This window comes from Trachymyrmex cornetzi, unplaced genomic scaffold (genome assembly GCF_001594075.2).
Source record: "Trachymyrmex cornetzi isolate Tcor2-1 unplaced genomic scaffold, Tcor1.1 scaffold607, whole genome shotgun sequence".
Classification (NCBI taxonomy): Eukaryota; Metazoa; Arthropoda; class Insecta; order Hymenoptera; family Formicidae; genus Trachymyrmex; species Trachymyrmex cornetzi.
The window spans coordinates 646,073-662,741 of record NW_017299923.1 but is presented as its reverse complement, the minus strand read 5'-3'; the positions used below and the strand labels follow the sequence as shown (position 1 = coordinate 662,741).

General features: G+C 35.1%; 2 protein-coding genes across 3 annotated transcripts in view; both read right to left on the bottom strand.

Annotated features, from left to right (window-relative positions):
* The window catches only part of LOC108766569 (histone H3.3), a 7,737-nt gene extending 7,061 nt beyond the window's left edge, over positions 1-676 (bottom strand). Inside the window, exon 1 of one of the 2 annotated variants that reach the window (XM_018515939.1) lies at positions 408-676. The gene's annotated coding sequence lies outside the window, so the exon portion shown is untranslated. Of the gene's footprint in view, positions 1-255; positions 369-407 lie in introns of those variants that run through there. The other variant, XM_018515940.1, reaches the window with a different exon arrangement.
* A 1,189-nt stretch (positions 677-1,865) lies between these two features.
* Positions 1,866-4,092, bottom strand: LOC108766571 (histone H3.3). The gene is made up of 3 exons (XM_018515941.1): positions 3,976-4,092; positions 3,204-3,387; positions 1,866-2,913 (listed from the first exon to the last, which is right to left on the bottom strand). Exons 2-3 carry the CDS (start codon positions 3,329-3,331, stop codon positions 2,631-2,633), a joined length of 411 nt encoding a protein of 136 aa, XP_018371443.1. The 5' UTR covers positions 3,332-3,387; positions 3,976-4,092; the 3' UTR covers positions 1,866-2,630.
* Positions 4,093-16,669: the final 12,577 nt, after the last annotated feature.

Here is a 16,669-nt window from a genome sequence, read left to right as displayed (position 1 = left end):
AAAGAGCTTTGTCTCCGCGAGCGCGACCTCCCGCTCGTTAAGCCTCTCGTTGCACTCGCGAGTGAGAATTGAATTCGGAATTCAATCGATCGGAACACGAAACGGATTAAAATAAAAATGATCAAACTGATCGAATTCCAATCTCCAATTCCTCAGACTCCATTGTCTCCAACGCGTAATGTGACATAGACTCTATTTCTCGCCTTGTTCTTTTGACCGTTCGTCGAGAAACCGAGAAAATCGAGTATCACTCACTTTACTCGACGTCCAGGCGCGTCCTCGCGATATAGAACATAGAATATATAGATATTATAGATTATCCGCGCGAGATAGTCCCATGTCCCATGTTCACGCCCCCGGGCATGAGCAACGGGGAGGATGGATATATGCATACTAACAGTACTCACAGCTTAATTACACCAAGCGTAAATTCTCTCGTCGCGTCGTGTCGTCCGCTCGGCTCGGCTCGGCTGATCCCCGGGGTCGAGCCGTCGAGTCGAGCTATCCCGTCAACCGCAGGTCGCGGCGGGGGGGTGGGGGATGGAAAAAAGCGCGAGACGGCGCCAGACTGACAGGTACGCGGCGTGTTATCGAAAAGCGACGCTACTGTTTTACACGGGAGAAAGACGGCTATTATCGTGCGATAATGTAGCTAATATAGCGAGGCTGCCGACTGTGGCATAGGACAGGACTATTTCGCCCCGCGGATCGACCTTTCGAAATCGCGAGTCGTGCGAGATCGATGCCCGGTCTATATAATCGAGCGAGCGAGATAGTAAACACGCTCGTGTTAGATTTTTGCGCATCGTGTGGGACGCGATGCATACGAGACGTCGCGCGTCACACGCATCGTCGGTCGGTTCGCGCGAATCGATAGCGGCGTGCAACGTGCAAACGCTTGCACAGGCGCGCGCGCGCGTGTTCTCTCTCGCACGGCTCTAGAGTCTAGAGCCCAACACACACACACATACAATGTGATATGTATCCATATAAATACACATATCATGTCAACAAATGGTCTGTTTTCTGTTCCTGCACTAGACTGTTCTAGAACTCTCTAGCTTTCGACAAATATCAAACGTATATCTATCTCACTTTAAGTGTTCCTAAAGTGTACCCTAGTGTACTGTAGTTCAGCCACAGAAAACAGACCTAAAAAATACGCAATATGTACATATACACAAATACGTGCATGTACATAGGATGCCGCACGAATGTTATACCATTTCATTGATCCGATGTATCAATTTTTAATGAAATTGGCACACAAAAACTGCTACAAAATTCTCCCCAAAGCCCATAAATTGGATAATAAAACAGTACATTTCCTGCGCCACTCAGTATACATTATAAAGAGATAAAAGAGTTTGTTACATCCATTAGAAAATGTATTTTGTCGTATCGTTACATCATTTTTGGTTAGTACTATAATCGTTACGATAATTACAACTTATAATTACGAACTCGACAAGAGGATTACATTTGGAGAAAAAAGCTTTCAATAGAAGATGCGCGCGTTTTATTAATGGCTGCGTTCAGCAGAACGTTTATTTTGCAACAGTTGAAAGTTTTTTTTCGCGCTGATCGAGTTATGCTTTTAGATCAAGAGGAATGGTCCTATCTCAGCAAATAATCATAAAACGGTTGTGTTCCGTTGAACGCAGCCAATATCAATAGCGACAGCCGAAAAAAAAGCCATCTACGATTGCGTTTCATTGTTCATCGCAAGTACTGAAAATCTTTAGCATATGTGAGCTACAGATTCTCAATATTCGCAGTGAATAATGTGTACGTTCCATACATGCTTGCAGAAAAAAATTTTGCGCAGTGCCAATTGCAGCCCTCTTGTCGTATTTTCAATAATATGTTTATGATTAGATATTTATTAATGCATTTCCTTAGGGATACATGAAACACTTACTTAGTTTCTAAGCTTACAATATAATATTTATATACGTAATATGCACGAAATCCACTATAAGTAAATTTTTTTAATTCTAAGGAGTGAGAACTAATGCAAATCGAACTATATGCGCGTTTAACGTGTAATATTATCACCAATAAACTAATCAACTACCTGTTCTCTGTTCTATCACTCTTCAATACATGTAGACATATCCCTTTATACGAAAAGTGCATACCGGTAAGTAAATTTGTTTGTATGTAAAGAAGTGTTGAAAGGACAATGTAGATTTGCTCCCATAAAGCAATACAACTATCGTTGTAAAATCAAGCGCTAATACCTGGCGTTCTATCAAACAAAAAAAAAATACCATGAAATCTACGCGATATATGCTACGTGTTTTATTTCTGTTAATCCGGATATAAAATAAAAATAATAACTTTCTATAATTTCAACTTCATATTAAAAATAAATTACAATTGGTTTTTTAACCTGTAATTTTTCTTAATCATTGTATGAATCGTGAATCATCTGACCGAGTTTGAAAGTCTAATTAAGACTCACTTGTTATTCGTCTTTTCCAGGTATCTATTACAGCAGTTGGCAGTGTGTTAACTATGATAAATATACACGGAAGAGAGTCAAGAAAAATTTGAGATTGTTTAGAAACATACAATATCGAAATAATAATAAAATGAGAACGCTCTGTGTATTGTTTGTGAACGGTTTAAGCGCGTTCACCGCGAATTCGCCGTGCCAGTTGTATATCTTTTGGCATGATCGTGACACGTTTGGCGTGAATGGCGCACAAATTCGTGTCTTCGAACAGGCCGACCAGGTAAGCTTCCGACGCTTCCTGAAGGGCGCCTATAGCGGCGCTCTGAAAACGTAGATCGGTTTTGAAATCCTGAGCGATTTCACGAACCAGACGCTGGAACGGCAATTTCCTGATGAGCAACTCCGTGGACTTTTGGTATCTTCGGATTTCTCTCAGAGCTACAGTACCGGGCCTGAAAAGAAGATTCGAAATAGAAACATTCTTAAAAAAAAAAAAAAATTGTTTAAATTTCCTTCTCTCAAAGATATCAAATTTTACTCTGAAACAATTATATTTAACATTAAATATATCAATTACATATATTTAATATTTTCTCACAAGTTCTACATTAGAATTACTATCAAAATTGTTACAAAGAATTATTCAGTATTTTAAAATTGACAAACACATCTTTGATATTTTCAAAACAAACAATTTATCAAAGATAAGTTTATACTTGTGTGTGTAGATACACAGCCATACCTGTAACGATGAGGTTTCTTGACGCCTCCAGTGGACGGCGCGCTTTTACGTGCCGCTTTGGTGGCAAGCTGCTTCCTGGGTGCCTTTCCACCCGTTGACTTACGAGCTGTCTGCTTGGTACGTGCCATGACGATGAGCGAGCTTTCGTTGTTTTCTTCTCTCTTCTAATTGCGGACCTCTGTCCCTAGTGAGACAAAGCATCAAGATACATACGTTAAGATGTTAAGACGCGTGGTAGGGGGGAAAGCGGGAGCAAGCTATAATCAGTGACCCCCGCCATGCATACCAACGCACGCATACACTATGCAGCAGGGGAGGGGGGAGACAGAGGAAGAGAAAGGGCGGAACGAAAAAGGAAAAAAAAAGAAAACCGGACCGATCGCCGGATATCCGTCACGCGATTCTCTCCCGGGATCGAGGAATACGAAATTTTACAGGATGAAACGTGATTTAAACGAATACGAGAAAAACGAAACCTCACGACGCGTTTACGGACGTACCGCGACGATAATTTCCCTCCAAAAGTAAGCACGCACAATAAACAAGATGGCGGCAGGCCGAGTGCATTTTCCCGAGGCATGCAAGACGAGCACGACTCCGCGGCCCCCCGCCAGCCCGAGTCACGCGCGTCCGTGCAAACTTCTTCGTGCCTCGGCATTTTTCCATCGCAAAGCGATATTTCTCGCAGTTTTTCGCGATTTTCTGGCGAAAACGTACGAGAAACGCGTACGTAGTTTAACCGACGGTCGCAATCGCACGCGAAACGACTCACCTGATTATTTCTGCCTTTGAACGCAACGACGCTTCTCACAAGTCACTTCGATCGTGAACGAACCTCACGACTGACGCGAATGTCGCGACATACAAAGACTAAAGACAACAGAGAGTACTAGAGCGCCTCTAAAGGGAGAGAGTGGCAAACTGCGTCACGTGACTCGATTCCTCTGATTGGACGCGGGCATTCAAGTCGTGCAATCTGCCACTTGCTAAATTCACCCTGCAACCGATGTGCGTCGTACGGCGCTCTGCAACCAATCAGAACACAGGATTTCTCGTCAACCGATGTGCGTCGTACGACGTAAATCGGATGCAGGGTGAATCCAACAACTCTCTTTCTTCGAGGCTCTCTAGAAAGCATCGTCGAGCACTGTTGCAGATTGATTATTCAACACTAGAAACACAATACTCTATTCGATACCAGTGTCTTCAATCTGATGCGCTGATCTAAAATGCTGATTAGAGGAGCTAAAAGAATACACCAATAACAGTGAGCGCTCGCTGTTATTGGTTATTCTTTTAGATGGCAAACATTCGAGATGGCAGTGACGTAGTATCGAGCATCCTACATGTATGTATATAAAAAATAAGAAAACTCAAATAAATTATTACAAGAACGAAGGACTCTTAATTTAAAAACAATAACGAGAGAATAAAGGGAATAAGAGTCAAATATAATAAAGTATATTAAAACATGAAAAATCAAAAGAAAATTCAAATATTCTTACACATTGATTAAATTTGATTAACGTACTATTACATAATTTGTACTCATTTTGTATACGTGGTGTAATTTAAAGTTCGATACATACAATGCTCTTACATTATTTAATTTGTAACACAGAAAAAGATACATAAATTCTATATTGAAGACGGCACTGAAAAGTATGGAGGGATCATTGAAATATAATACTACTGGAACGAGAGCGCAGCTATGCTGCCTTTGTTAAAGTAATCCGAGAGACAGCGTTCTCTCTCATAAACAGATGAAGATATCGCGAAAGTGGAATCTTCGTCCTTTTCAAACTTATACTCGGCTATAATTGCGCATGTGCAGTAAACGGTAATGCACATGTACAGTCGCATAGCTAAGTATAGATTAGAAGAGGATGATATCACTTGAACATTCTTTTGACTGCGTTCAGCGGACTCAACAGTTAACTGAGCGCTCGCTATTATTGATGTATTCTCCCAGATCTAAAATGCTAATTGGATGATCTAAAAGAATATATCATAAACAGCGAGCGCTTACTCAACTGTTGAGTCAGCTGAACGCGGCCTTTGTCGTATCGCGAAACTAGCGCCAGAACTCATTTTGCTAGTATTATATTTCAGTGGAAGGGATACACGAAAAGAGCTCTGGTATGTACGTACATTCGTACCGTTCTTGCATTAATCGCTCTGTAAAGGTCGGGTTTAATGAGATAGCTTCTGAAAATGCATAAGAATATGAACCCTTATGTTCCGTTTCAAAATAAAGCGTGGGAGAAAGAGTAAGTTCGATTGCATAACAATTTTTTAAATGCACTTTAGCTCTCTCATCTGAATTTTTTTTCCTGTAGTATATCTTTTAATAAATCATCTTCGAAACCTCATTCTACGTCTCATATCTTGGGAAGGAGATTTGCCTTAACACCCACAGGATATAAATATTTGGATATTGGAATCAAAGTGGGACCTATGTCCTTTGTGGAATTACTTATTGGCGGCGATCGAGGTAATCAGCTAATCCTATCTCATGCAACGTGGAAGATATTTATTGAGAGACGTGTGGATATTGAGAGACTCCTGCAGTCAACTATGACTTCATCTCTATTGATTGGAGATCTGGAACTTGAAAAAACAAGTGATATTGTAAAATTGAAATCACGCGATACTTGTTTGTACATGAAGCCATCAACTGTAGCCTTCATGTTCAAACTTGAACATTGCATCGAGCACGTGTATATCGGGCTATGTCAGAATATACACGATGCCAATAAGAAATTTAACAAATTTGTAACTATTTTACGTCAAAATTGTATCACTGATAAATCCAATGCAGCCAGAATCTTGCATGAAATTCATGATAAAACTTCGCTTATCGAGTGCGAATTATTGGTATACGCTTTAGACAATATTGTAAATGATGCGTTACATGAAAAATAAATGTATATTAAAAAATATATTATTCAATTTAAAAAATCATTTTTTCTTTACCTACTATCCTTTTCCTCTCTCCATCTGATTCCATTCCCATATCGCTGCAGACAATATACATAATATTATTATTATTAACTCATCAAGGTTATTATATCAAACGTATTTCCTTGATCATAAAAGCAATAAAATAAAATCAACAATAAAATTAATTATAACAAAAAATTGATTTATGAAAATTATATTTGTTTTTAGAAAAAGAGAGAGAGAAGGAACGTTACCGCTCTGGGTAGGAGAAAGAATGGCTGCGTTCAGCAAATTCAACAGTTGAGTAAGCACTCACTGTTATTGGCGTATTTTTTTAGATCGTCCAACCATATATTTTAGATTTAGAAGAATACAATCAATCATCAATAGCAGCGAGCGCTCACTAAGAGCGCACACAAACTTGCAGAGCCGCATAACCATATGCATAAAGAAAATTATCCAATCACATTTCTGTAATAAAAACAAACGTAAACTACGATTGGATGATTTTCTTTATTTATGCGGTAACCTCTTTCCTTAAGGCCACAGCACAGGCTTTTGCATAACGTATAGTGCATAAGCAAATCAACTAATCAGAATCTTTCCATTCCAACCATTCCACGGAAAAGAAGAATTTCGATTGGTTGATTCATTTATGTACTATGCGTTATGCGTTATGCAAGAGTCTGTGCTGCGGCTATTAAGGATTTCACACATGAAATGCATAAGCATAACATAAGACCGCTAAACCAATGAACATCTTATGTACATCAATATGGCGATATTATGCTAGATGCTCATTGGTCCAACAGTCTTATGTTATGCTTATGCTCTGTTATACATTTCATGTGTGAAGCTCTTTACGATCACGATTGCTTATAATCGCTTATAAAAAGTAGCATTACGATAGATGTGTAACTGGACCTTTAAAAAAAAAATATCTCCGGAATTATCGGTCGTATGACATTCAATAATACACAATTTTGTAGATAATTAAGTACTTTTTCGATTTTATCATATGTATTTTATTGTACGTAAGTATAGCCAAATTTGAGATATTTGCAAAGACAGAACAAATTTACATGTTTGAAAATAAGAGATCCTTTAAAAAAATCTATTTCAAGAATTATTGGTCGTACGAGCTCTCTTCTAAGGCGTACTTTATTAAGAAATGAAATTGCGGGGAATTTTATCAACTTTATTTTCGAACTAAATTTCCGTACAACGAATAATTTTGAGACATTTGCAAAAAACCGATTTTATGCGACATTTTTTTCAAGATGGCGCAGTCGACCATGTCCTCACACATGGTTTGATATGTTAAAAAGAACATTATAGACCTCTATGCAAAAATTCAGCTCTTTGCAACAATTTTTTCCTTTTTAAACTCTTTTTCCTGAACTAATCCTTACTTTAGAAAAGATACTGAGCGGAAGTAAAGATTTTAAATTTATCGAAAGCTCTTCTACAAACTTTACTCTTTTCAGAATGGAAAGAAATAATTTTAAATACGACCATTTTTCATGGAGTCATGCTTACTTGAAATTATGTAAATTTTGGTATATGCGATAATTTTATTAACGTTGACGAGTGTATTTACCTTCACTGCTGGCGATCATTCGTTCAGCGTGAGAGAAAGACTTCGAATATCGAGATACTCAAATTCTATTCGTTTTTGTTCCAGCGAGTCGCCATGCAACGTATAGTAGAACGCAATAACCGCACGACACAAAATAAAACTGATTCAATTTTTATTGATTTACAATGTTTATTTTTATAAGACATAACTTATGGTAAAATAGCATAAGAAGCGATAACGAACGACCCGTTATGTATATATATATATTATATATATATATATATATATATATTATATTCTTTTATCTTTTTCGTATTATCATTATTAATCCTTTTTAGCGTATAAACTTTCAGTTGTCAAAAATAATGCATTTAAACGAAATTCACTTCCTTGGTTCTCTCTAATTACTATGCGCTACTTGATAATTCCTTTAAATCTGTGTATTGCCAAAAATACGTGTCTCGCCGATATCGTAATTTTTTTGTTCATCTGAGAGATGTGTATCTCTCGTTTTCTTACTCAGGTTGTAGATTTGTACTGATATCTGTTAGAATATGCTACATCAAAAAAGGGAGAAATAGTGGGGAAGGGGGGAGAGAGAGAGACACATTCGATAGGATTAAAATGAATCACGGTTCTCTTCCGATAATTTCTTTAAATGTTCAGATGCAAGACGAAGATCTCAATCAACGTATGGGAAGAGTTAGGTATCCTTTGCTGGAAACAAGTGAGTCAAGACAAGCCGATTTATGTTTCTATAAAAATTACAAGAATTTAATTTTGCAAGTGCCTCTTGATTCCTTTATAACTTCGACTAAACTTAACTTCGATTAAGATCCCATTTTTCATTATCTGGTTAACTTGTGGTTAAGCTTAATTTGATGTTTCACCCCAATGGACTTCACCCATGATACTATCATAGATCAAAACTCATTGGATAAAACATCAAGTTAAGCTTAACCACATGTTAATCAAAAAATTAAAAACTGAGCCTAAAAGGCTCGTTTCTACCAATAATGTATTATTAACTTTAATCTAATTCTTAAAGTTAGAAAAAGATGAAGAGTAAGTTGAACCGAGATTAAAGTTAATCTACATTGGCAGAAACAAACCTAAGTTAATTAGCAATTGAATTGACAGAATCTCGTTTGATACAAGATTTTTGTACAATTCATCGTATCTAATATCATCGTCCTTTTCTTCCATACGTTAAACAACAAATAATACTAAACACCACATTTTGATCAATATTTTGATTTTCAACAAGTAATAACTATTTCTGGTATTACTTTTTACACTGAAAAAAAGATATGCTTTTTAAAAAATTCCACATTCCTCAATTTTTGGAAATTCTATTTTAAATTTCTTATATAATTCGTAAATGCAAATTCGTAATATACATGTGCACAATATATAGTTATTAAAAATTTAAATATTTTTTATGTATAAAAATGTGATGATGTAAAAGACCTTTTATTATTAATGTACAAGTGAATTCTAGAATTGGAAAGAGATGAAGAATAAATTGAACCTCGCGCGCGCGCGCGGTTAAGAGTTAACTATGAATTGTGGAACTGGGCTCAAGACTTCCGACTACCGATTTGTAGAATTCATCCGTGTTTGGAACCTTGCAAATCAATGTAACTAATTCTATCCTCATTAATAAGATAGTAAGACATCATATAAAGAATTAATAATCGATTTAATTATTGACGATTGATTGAACCAGCATAATTTTTTAAAGCAAAATTTTCAATTGTACGATTCGTCGTCCTTGATCTAATTTTTAAATTTTTTATCATACACATTAAACGGCAAATAACTCTATCCACGTTAACAAAATAGTGTGAACGTTGCACGATCAAGGGGATCCTAAAGTGAAATGCCCGAACTCTGACGAGATTAATAGAGATCACTGTTTTACAGTACATCGACATATCTCTTATATATTACCACACCAATATCTCACGCAATTATGATGACACGCAGTCGCACGTTCAATTTTCTCGTACAATAAATTCGTCGCGATAAAGTGTCTAACAAGTAAATCTATCTTCCCATCACTCGCCGAATTTAATGAAACTTGGTACATTTGTAGAGCAGACAAAAATAAGACACGTATTTTTTTTTTATATCGGCAATGGTACAGAACGAGATAAGATTGTTTCTTTTTCAACACGTCGCCATATTGAGTCTGCTATTTTGAATTCTACATTTTTTACACTGAATTTGCTTCCAGAAAACATGATAGCCTCTTATCACCTCTAAAATTTAGCAGTAGCTCTAATAGAGTAAGCTAAAATGCAAGAAATTATGTGCTCGTGTTTATCACAATAAGGGTAATTTCCACCCTCAAACTTGTACCTTTGTCGATATAAAAAAATACGTGTCTATTATTTTTGTCTGCTCTATAAATGTATCAAGTTTCATTAAATTCGGCGAGTGACGGAAAGTAGATGTACTTGTAAGTCTAATTCCAAGAACTCGACGTTGTTTGTTCATGCGAACTACGTCTGTGGACCATAATTTCGTAACTACAGATTGCAAAGCTTTTATTTAAGCAAATGTTACGATATTGACAACTCTAATATTGCCATATTGGACAGCCATATTAGACTAATGGCTGTTCTACAATGTGCTTTTTGTTTTCTGTTTCTTGCTGTTTGTCTCTTGCCTTCTTGATCAAAAAGACAAGAGACAAACAGAGACAAACAGCAAGAAACAGGAAACAAAAAACACATTGTAGAACAGCCGTAAGAAATGGTAAAGATCTCAATTTAAACAATTTTTTTTCATTCTCGACATAAACTCCACTTCACAAACACATATGCTTTAATCCTAGAAATGATTTTCGAATTTATAAACGTGGAAAAAATAATTGTACAAAAATTATTGCGCTTAATCGGTAAGACAGATGACTTTAGGATCTCCTTAAATTAATTAGCATTTAGTCGAAGTTACGTCAAGGATTGTATATATATGTGTGTGTGTATATATATATATACACATATACATAGCTGCGAAACCTTCCGTCCGCCAATGATAACATTAAAATTTCATTATCTTGAAGTCAAATTCGAATGCCATTTCGGCCGATCGATTGAAATTGCTCTCTCCGCATTGCTCGTTCGCTGATTTGTATTCCTCGAGGGAAATCGCTATCTCCGAGATGAGAAGCGCGAGCGTCGACAGTCCTTGGACGGCTGTCGGCTGCACGCACGGGAGACAGGATTTTAGAAGTTACAAAATTACAAAACCTGCATCACGCAAAAAGTCGTGCGGGAGATATATATAGGGTGTCCCACCTAACTCGACCATCTGAAATATCTCGCTTGGTTTTTATGATAGGAAAAAATGTTTTAGATGAAAAAAGTGGAACAGTTTCAAGGGAGATGTATTTTGGTCATGTTTTTCTCCTAGGTAGAGGCGTCAAAAAGATATGAAAAGTCTCATGTATTTTTTTTAATGGAATTGTATAATTCTTTTTACACAATATGGTTCCTCTAATTATTCTGCATATAAAAGTATTAAAATAGAAATATTAAAAAACCAATAGTTTACGAGATATTTTATACTTTATTGTGGCACATATTGACATAAAATGTTAAATAACTCGTAAACCATTTTTTGATAATCGTATCTCGTGACTTTTATAAAAAGAATAATGAGATGAATCAATTGGTGGAAAAAGAACATAGTTACTTTAAAAAAATATGTATGCAAAATGGATAATTTTTTAAATAAGCAACTATGTGTGTGTTTTCTTTCCACCAATTGATTCAGCTCATTATTCTCTGTTCATAAAAGTATTAAGGTACAATTATCAAAAAATTAATAGTTTACGAATTATTTAACATTTTATGCAGAAAATAAAGGAATCATATTGTGTAAAAAAATTATACAATTCTATTTAGAAAAGTGGAGGTGACCTTCATATCTTTTTGACGCCTCCACCTAGTAAAAAAACAACTTGACTACGTCCCCCTTGAAACCCACTTTCATCTGAAACATTTTTCCCTATCATAAAAACCGAGATATTTCATATGGTCGAGTTAGGTAGGACACTCTGTGTATATAAGTGTATGTGTGTGTGTGTGTGTGTCCGGTAGGGAGGGAAAAGGGAAACGAAGGGTATTATACTCGTATATAAATACACGTATACGTATTAGAAGCAGCCCGATCAAAACGACAGCCATCGTGGAGGTCCTTAAGTGTCCTTTGCGTGGTACGTTATTGTAACAATAATTTCCTCTAAATATCTCAGCTCGGTTAATTACGTGATTACTAAATGTAGGTACCTATTATTTTCTTCCACAAACGCACGAACGCTCATGTGCGTTCTACGAGCGATCGTGTTGCGATAGTTTGTAAAAGCTCGCATTCTCATTATTTTCGTCGTCTCACACGAAATTTCTTATTCACTAAAAATACAGTCGAGCAGCGTCTCGCACCAAGTTCGGCCTTGTCGTAGATTAAAAAAAAAAACATCCAAATATATTAAATTATATATATTAAGAAAATGGTACACATAATTTTTCAATTTATTTGCCGTAAGCGCTATCTAACGCCTTAGAAACTACGGAACGTAAAAATAATCGCTAAAAAAGAATTCTCGATTCCTGCGGAGTACCAGATGAGAAAAACGTTTTACGCATGTGTAGAAGCAAACAGCAGCAATAAGAAGTAATGAACATTCTTTTCTTTCTTCCTTCCTTCCTTCTTCACACCAATAATTTTGTTGCCTGATTTCATGGAATTAAGTTTGCGCAATAGTAAATTACAACAGTCTTGATATCGTTTTACCGTCAAGCACTTTGTATGACTCCTTCGAGAATGCGGTTCTTGTTTCCGATCCACACAAATTTCTCCCTTTATTCCATCGCAAGCGAGAGCCCTTCGTCGCACACGTATTGTCGTGTGCATTGAGAAAATTTATTACATGACACAGCATTAGTGATTTATTCTGTGAAAGCAACAAGTGCGACCGCACGAACGAAAGGTATGTTCTCTGTTTTCGCGTTTTATAACTCTCGTTCCTTAACTCGAATACTCTGACGTTTCTTAGCGATTGTTACAGATACCGTTGTGTGATACGTAGAATAGATCAAATTCGTTCACGCAATAGCCCGCAAAGTAATGTATAATACCTTAGTACCTTAACCGCTTAACGTATAAGTACATTGCTTTTAAATATCAGAGTTACACAATATTATAAACATCTTGATTCTGCTTTTTTTCTACGCCGAGCGTATTCCAAGTCGAGCTGTGAGAGAGCAATGCCTAGATTTATATATATATACATATATATATATATATATATAAATATCATATGTACAAGCTTAAAAATATTAAGATTTGTTTAAACGCGTTTATTAATTCGCGCTGCCTCCACTGCTTTCAGTGGCCTCAAGCGCGTTTTGCCTAAACATTATACTGTATCGGAAGACGGTGTTTACCGTGATATTGCAAAAATAGTAAAAAAATTTTTAAGGGACGTTATTTCTATAAGCAATTCCGCACTATCAAGAATTACGTGGGCAGCATCGACTCGCGATTAAATTCAAGTCCCGAAAGTTGAAGATAATTTACAATTATTTTGCTGCGTGCAATCACAGCGGTTTGACGATGCGGAATTTCGGCGAAATTGCGATTTTCTTCTATGATCGGCCTAAGAATGCAGAATTAGCTATAGAAATTAGAAACATTAACAGATCACATTCACTTCTCGCACAGAACGCAACTTTATTACTTTCATAAGTCTGTCGAAAATGGCACTGTTTGCACATTGTTCTTTTCGTGTAAATCGCTTATGTTTCTTCTCTCGTTTAACGTAGTCTTGTTCAAAATGTTAAAGAATATGCGAAACTATTGCGGGCTATGTGGGTGGTCAATTTACGTTCACTTTTCTATTGAGACGAGCGTTTGCAGAACTTGAGATTCGAGCTTTTCTAATTTTTATAAGAAAAAACATTGGCAATCAAATAGAGTGCAAATGACTGTTGTGTAGCTTTCTTGTTAATTTCCGTTCCGCTTAAATGTTCCTACAATTGCTTATTAAGATATCTTGTTCTAATTGTTAAAATATATACTTTATTTGTCTAGTAAATCTGAAAGTAGTGTGAATAATTACATACAAGTGATATATTAATCACTTTATGCATTCTAAAATTAAAAGAAAGATAAAAAATGTTCGTTAAACATAAATCTATTAATTAATTAGAAATTGCAATGAATTAAAATTAACCAATGATATTGGCCTTAATATTATTAACGCGTCGTAAAAGCAACGTGAAAATTTTTCATCATTATTGTACACTTGTGGCAGAAGTTATGATTCTACAGAGAACATACTGATAAATGATATACAAACGATTTAATCTAATTATAAGCGCGATCACAATTGTACAGCCATTTGTTACCTCGTGTCTTTAACAAATAAGCCTGAATTCAGGTCATGTAAGCTTGTATCGGCCATTACTGCACTCTAATAAAAATCAAATATAATTGTAATTAATTGTAATAATTGTAATTTATACATACACTGTTAGAAATATTTCCTTTACATGTAAATAAAGCTCGTGGTTATGAACGAAATTAAAAGTAATGAATGATTTAACTGAAAATTAAATTACAGTAGTTACTTAAATGTAATAAACGTGTACATTTTAAATTTCATAAAATTTTATGAAAATACATTAAATTTCATGTACATGTACACAAATATACTTTTCAGTTATAAATACATTAAATTTAATGTAATGTAATGAAATTAAATTCAAATTGTGTAAAAGTATATTAAATTTCATAAAATTTTTAACAGTGTACATTAAATGTTAATGAAATTTAAGAACATTTCTAACAGTGTAGGATAATTAAGAATATTATAATATCATGATAATCGTAACGTAATTGACCGTTCCATAATTGACTAATCGACAACTCAAATAGATACGAAGAAAATTGACCTATAAATCTAGACAATGTTGAGATATCTCAAAGAATCTGTAACATGTATATAATTGTTTCAAAGATTATAAACTGTATAATAATCATAATAATGCGAGTCACGGCAATTGTATTTTTACTGATAATCGGTTCTCGTGGGACAATAAGGAATGTCCCGAAAGTTTTCGTGGACATTGAGCAAACGTTTTTCCTTTTTTTTTTTTTGCAAACAAGAACACACATCTCGCTACGAATCAACGAAGAGATTTTCGTGATATCTAATGTCAGGGATCAGCCATGCCATTATCAAAATAACAAATGCAGTAATTGTTATATCAAAATTACGAGTGATTAAGGACGACACAGGTCTATAGCAAGTACCTTTAGTTACAAATCGTGATATAAATGTTCAGCAAATTTCCTTTAGATATTACAATTTTTTACGCAATTCATTATTATACAATATTCTAATGATTATGTGTGTTTTTTTTCTCGTCCGAACCGTGATGATAATTTCTCTCCCCGATGCTCTCGAATTCTTGCTTGCCCGTCGCACGTTGCCTCACGCGTAATTTACGCAGAGTGCAACGGGCACATCATAATATTTTCAACTAGTGCACAAACAAACGCAATTACAATGTGATTCGACCTCCGTTTGCAACGCAGAGGAGAAATCATTTACACAGGACGGAGCATATAACGTTTTGTAATTGGTATTATTATTGTAACTTGTCAAAAATATAGTGTTTAATTTAATTTTGCCCTATTGTTGGTTTTCTTTGTGCAGTCGAAGTAAACACAGTTGAACGCGTTCCAAGTTGGAAAGCTGCATTCGCAAGCATTTCAGCAGGATTTTGAGATTTCAATTTCAAAACGATTTGTTTGAGATTTAACGGACACTGCTTGAAATATCAACGGTACTTCACACAGACTTGGAATTTTGCTGCTCGATATATACCTTCATTATCGACACAGTATGTTTCTTTATTTCTACGATAGTATATGAGAACCAATTGTTATTATTAAATTGATCCAATTAAACGCTTGATTTTTAGATACGATTGATAATGATCGAACGTATAACGATGATACACGCGCATGTCATCAAAATGCTCCAAAATGTGCGAGATTATTGATGAAACCAACAACGGGGACAGTAGTATATAAATATTCAACTGTATGTTTTCTTTGTTACGATAATATTAGCTAATCATCCATTTTGTTACTCTCCTATTATTCTATTTTGTAGCTAAATTTGTTGCTTTCACAATAATTTATATTCTTAATATATTTTATATTTTTAATTATGTTATTTAATTGTTATAGAAGTAAAATAGTACAATATATTGTAATTGTTTGTAATATTCATATAATCCTATTATTTAGGAATATGATTTCCTAAACGTTCCATAAAACGCGATCGTAACTTTCCTCCACTTATTCAAAAATGAAAAAGATTCTTTCGCATCTCTGTGTATACAAAGAACTGTTATAATCCGAATATGATCCCATTATTTGTAACATTTTGTTAAATATAAATACTGTAGAAGGAAGAGTTCGATCGCGAAATATTATTGAAAAAGAAATCGCATTCTTTATAAGTACTAGTTTCGATGATTTCAACAATTCGGTTCAAAACTACAATAAACGTGATTATTTATCATGTTAATTATTGTTAGTTCATAGATCTCAATTGGAAATTTATCTTCTCAATCATTTGGTGTATGAAAATAGCTATATGAAGCTAGCTATATGAAAATCGAGACATTAAAAGTAGTTCATTAATTGCTGACATCTTGTTCTTGTTTAAATAAATAATAAAACTAACGTTTATATACACGCAACAGTGCCAAAATATGCCAAGTGGATGTGCATTGTTAAAAAATCATGAAATTTAATGTACTTTTAAGTTACATAAATTAAATCCAATTTTACGACACTAAATTAAATTTAATGTATCTGCAACTGAAAAGTATATTTGTGTACATGTACATGAAAT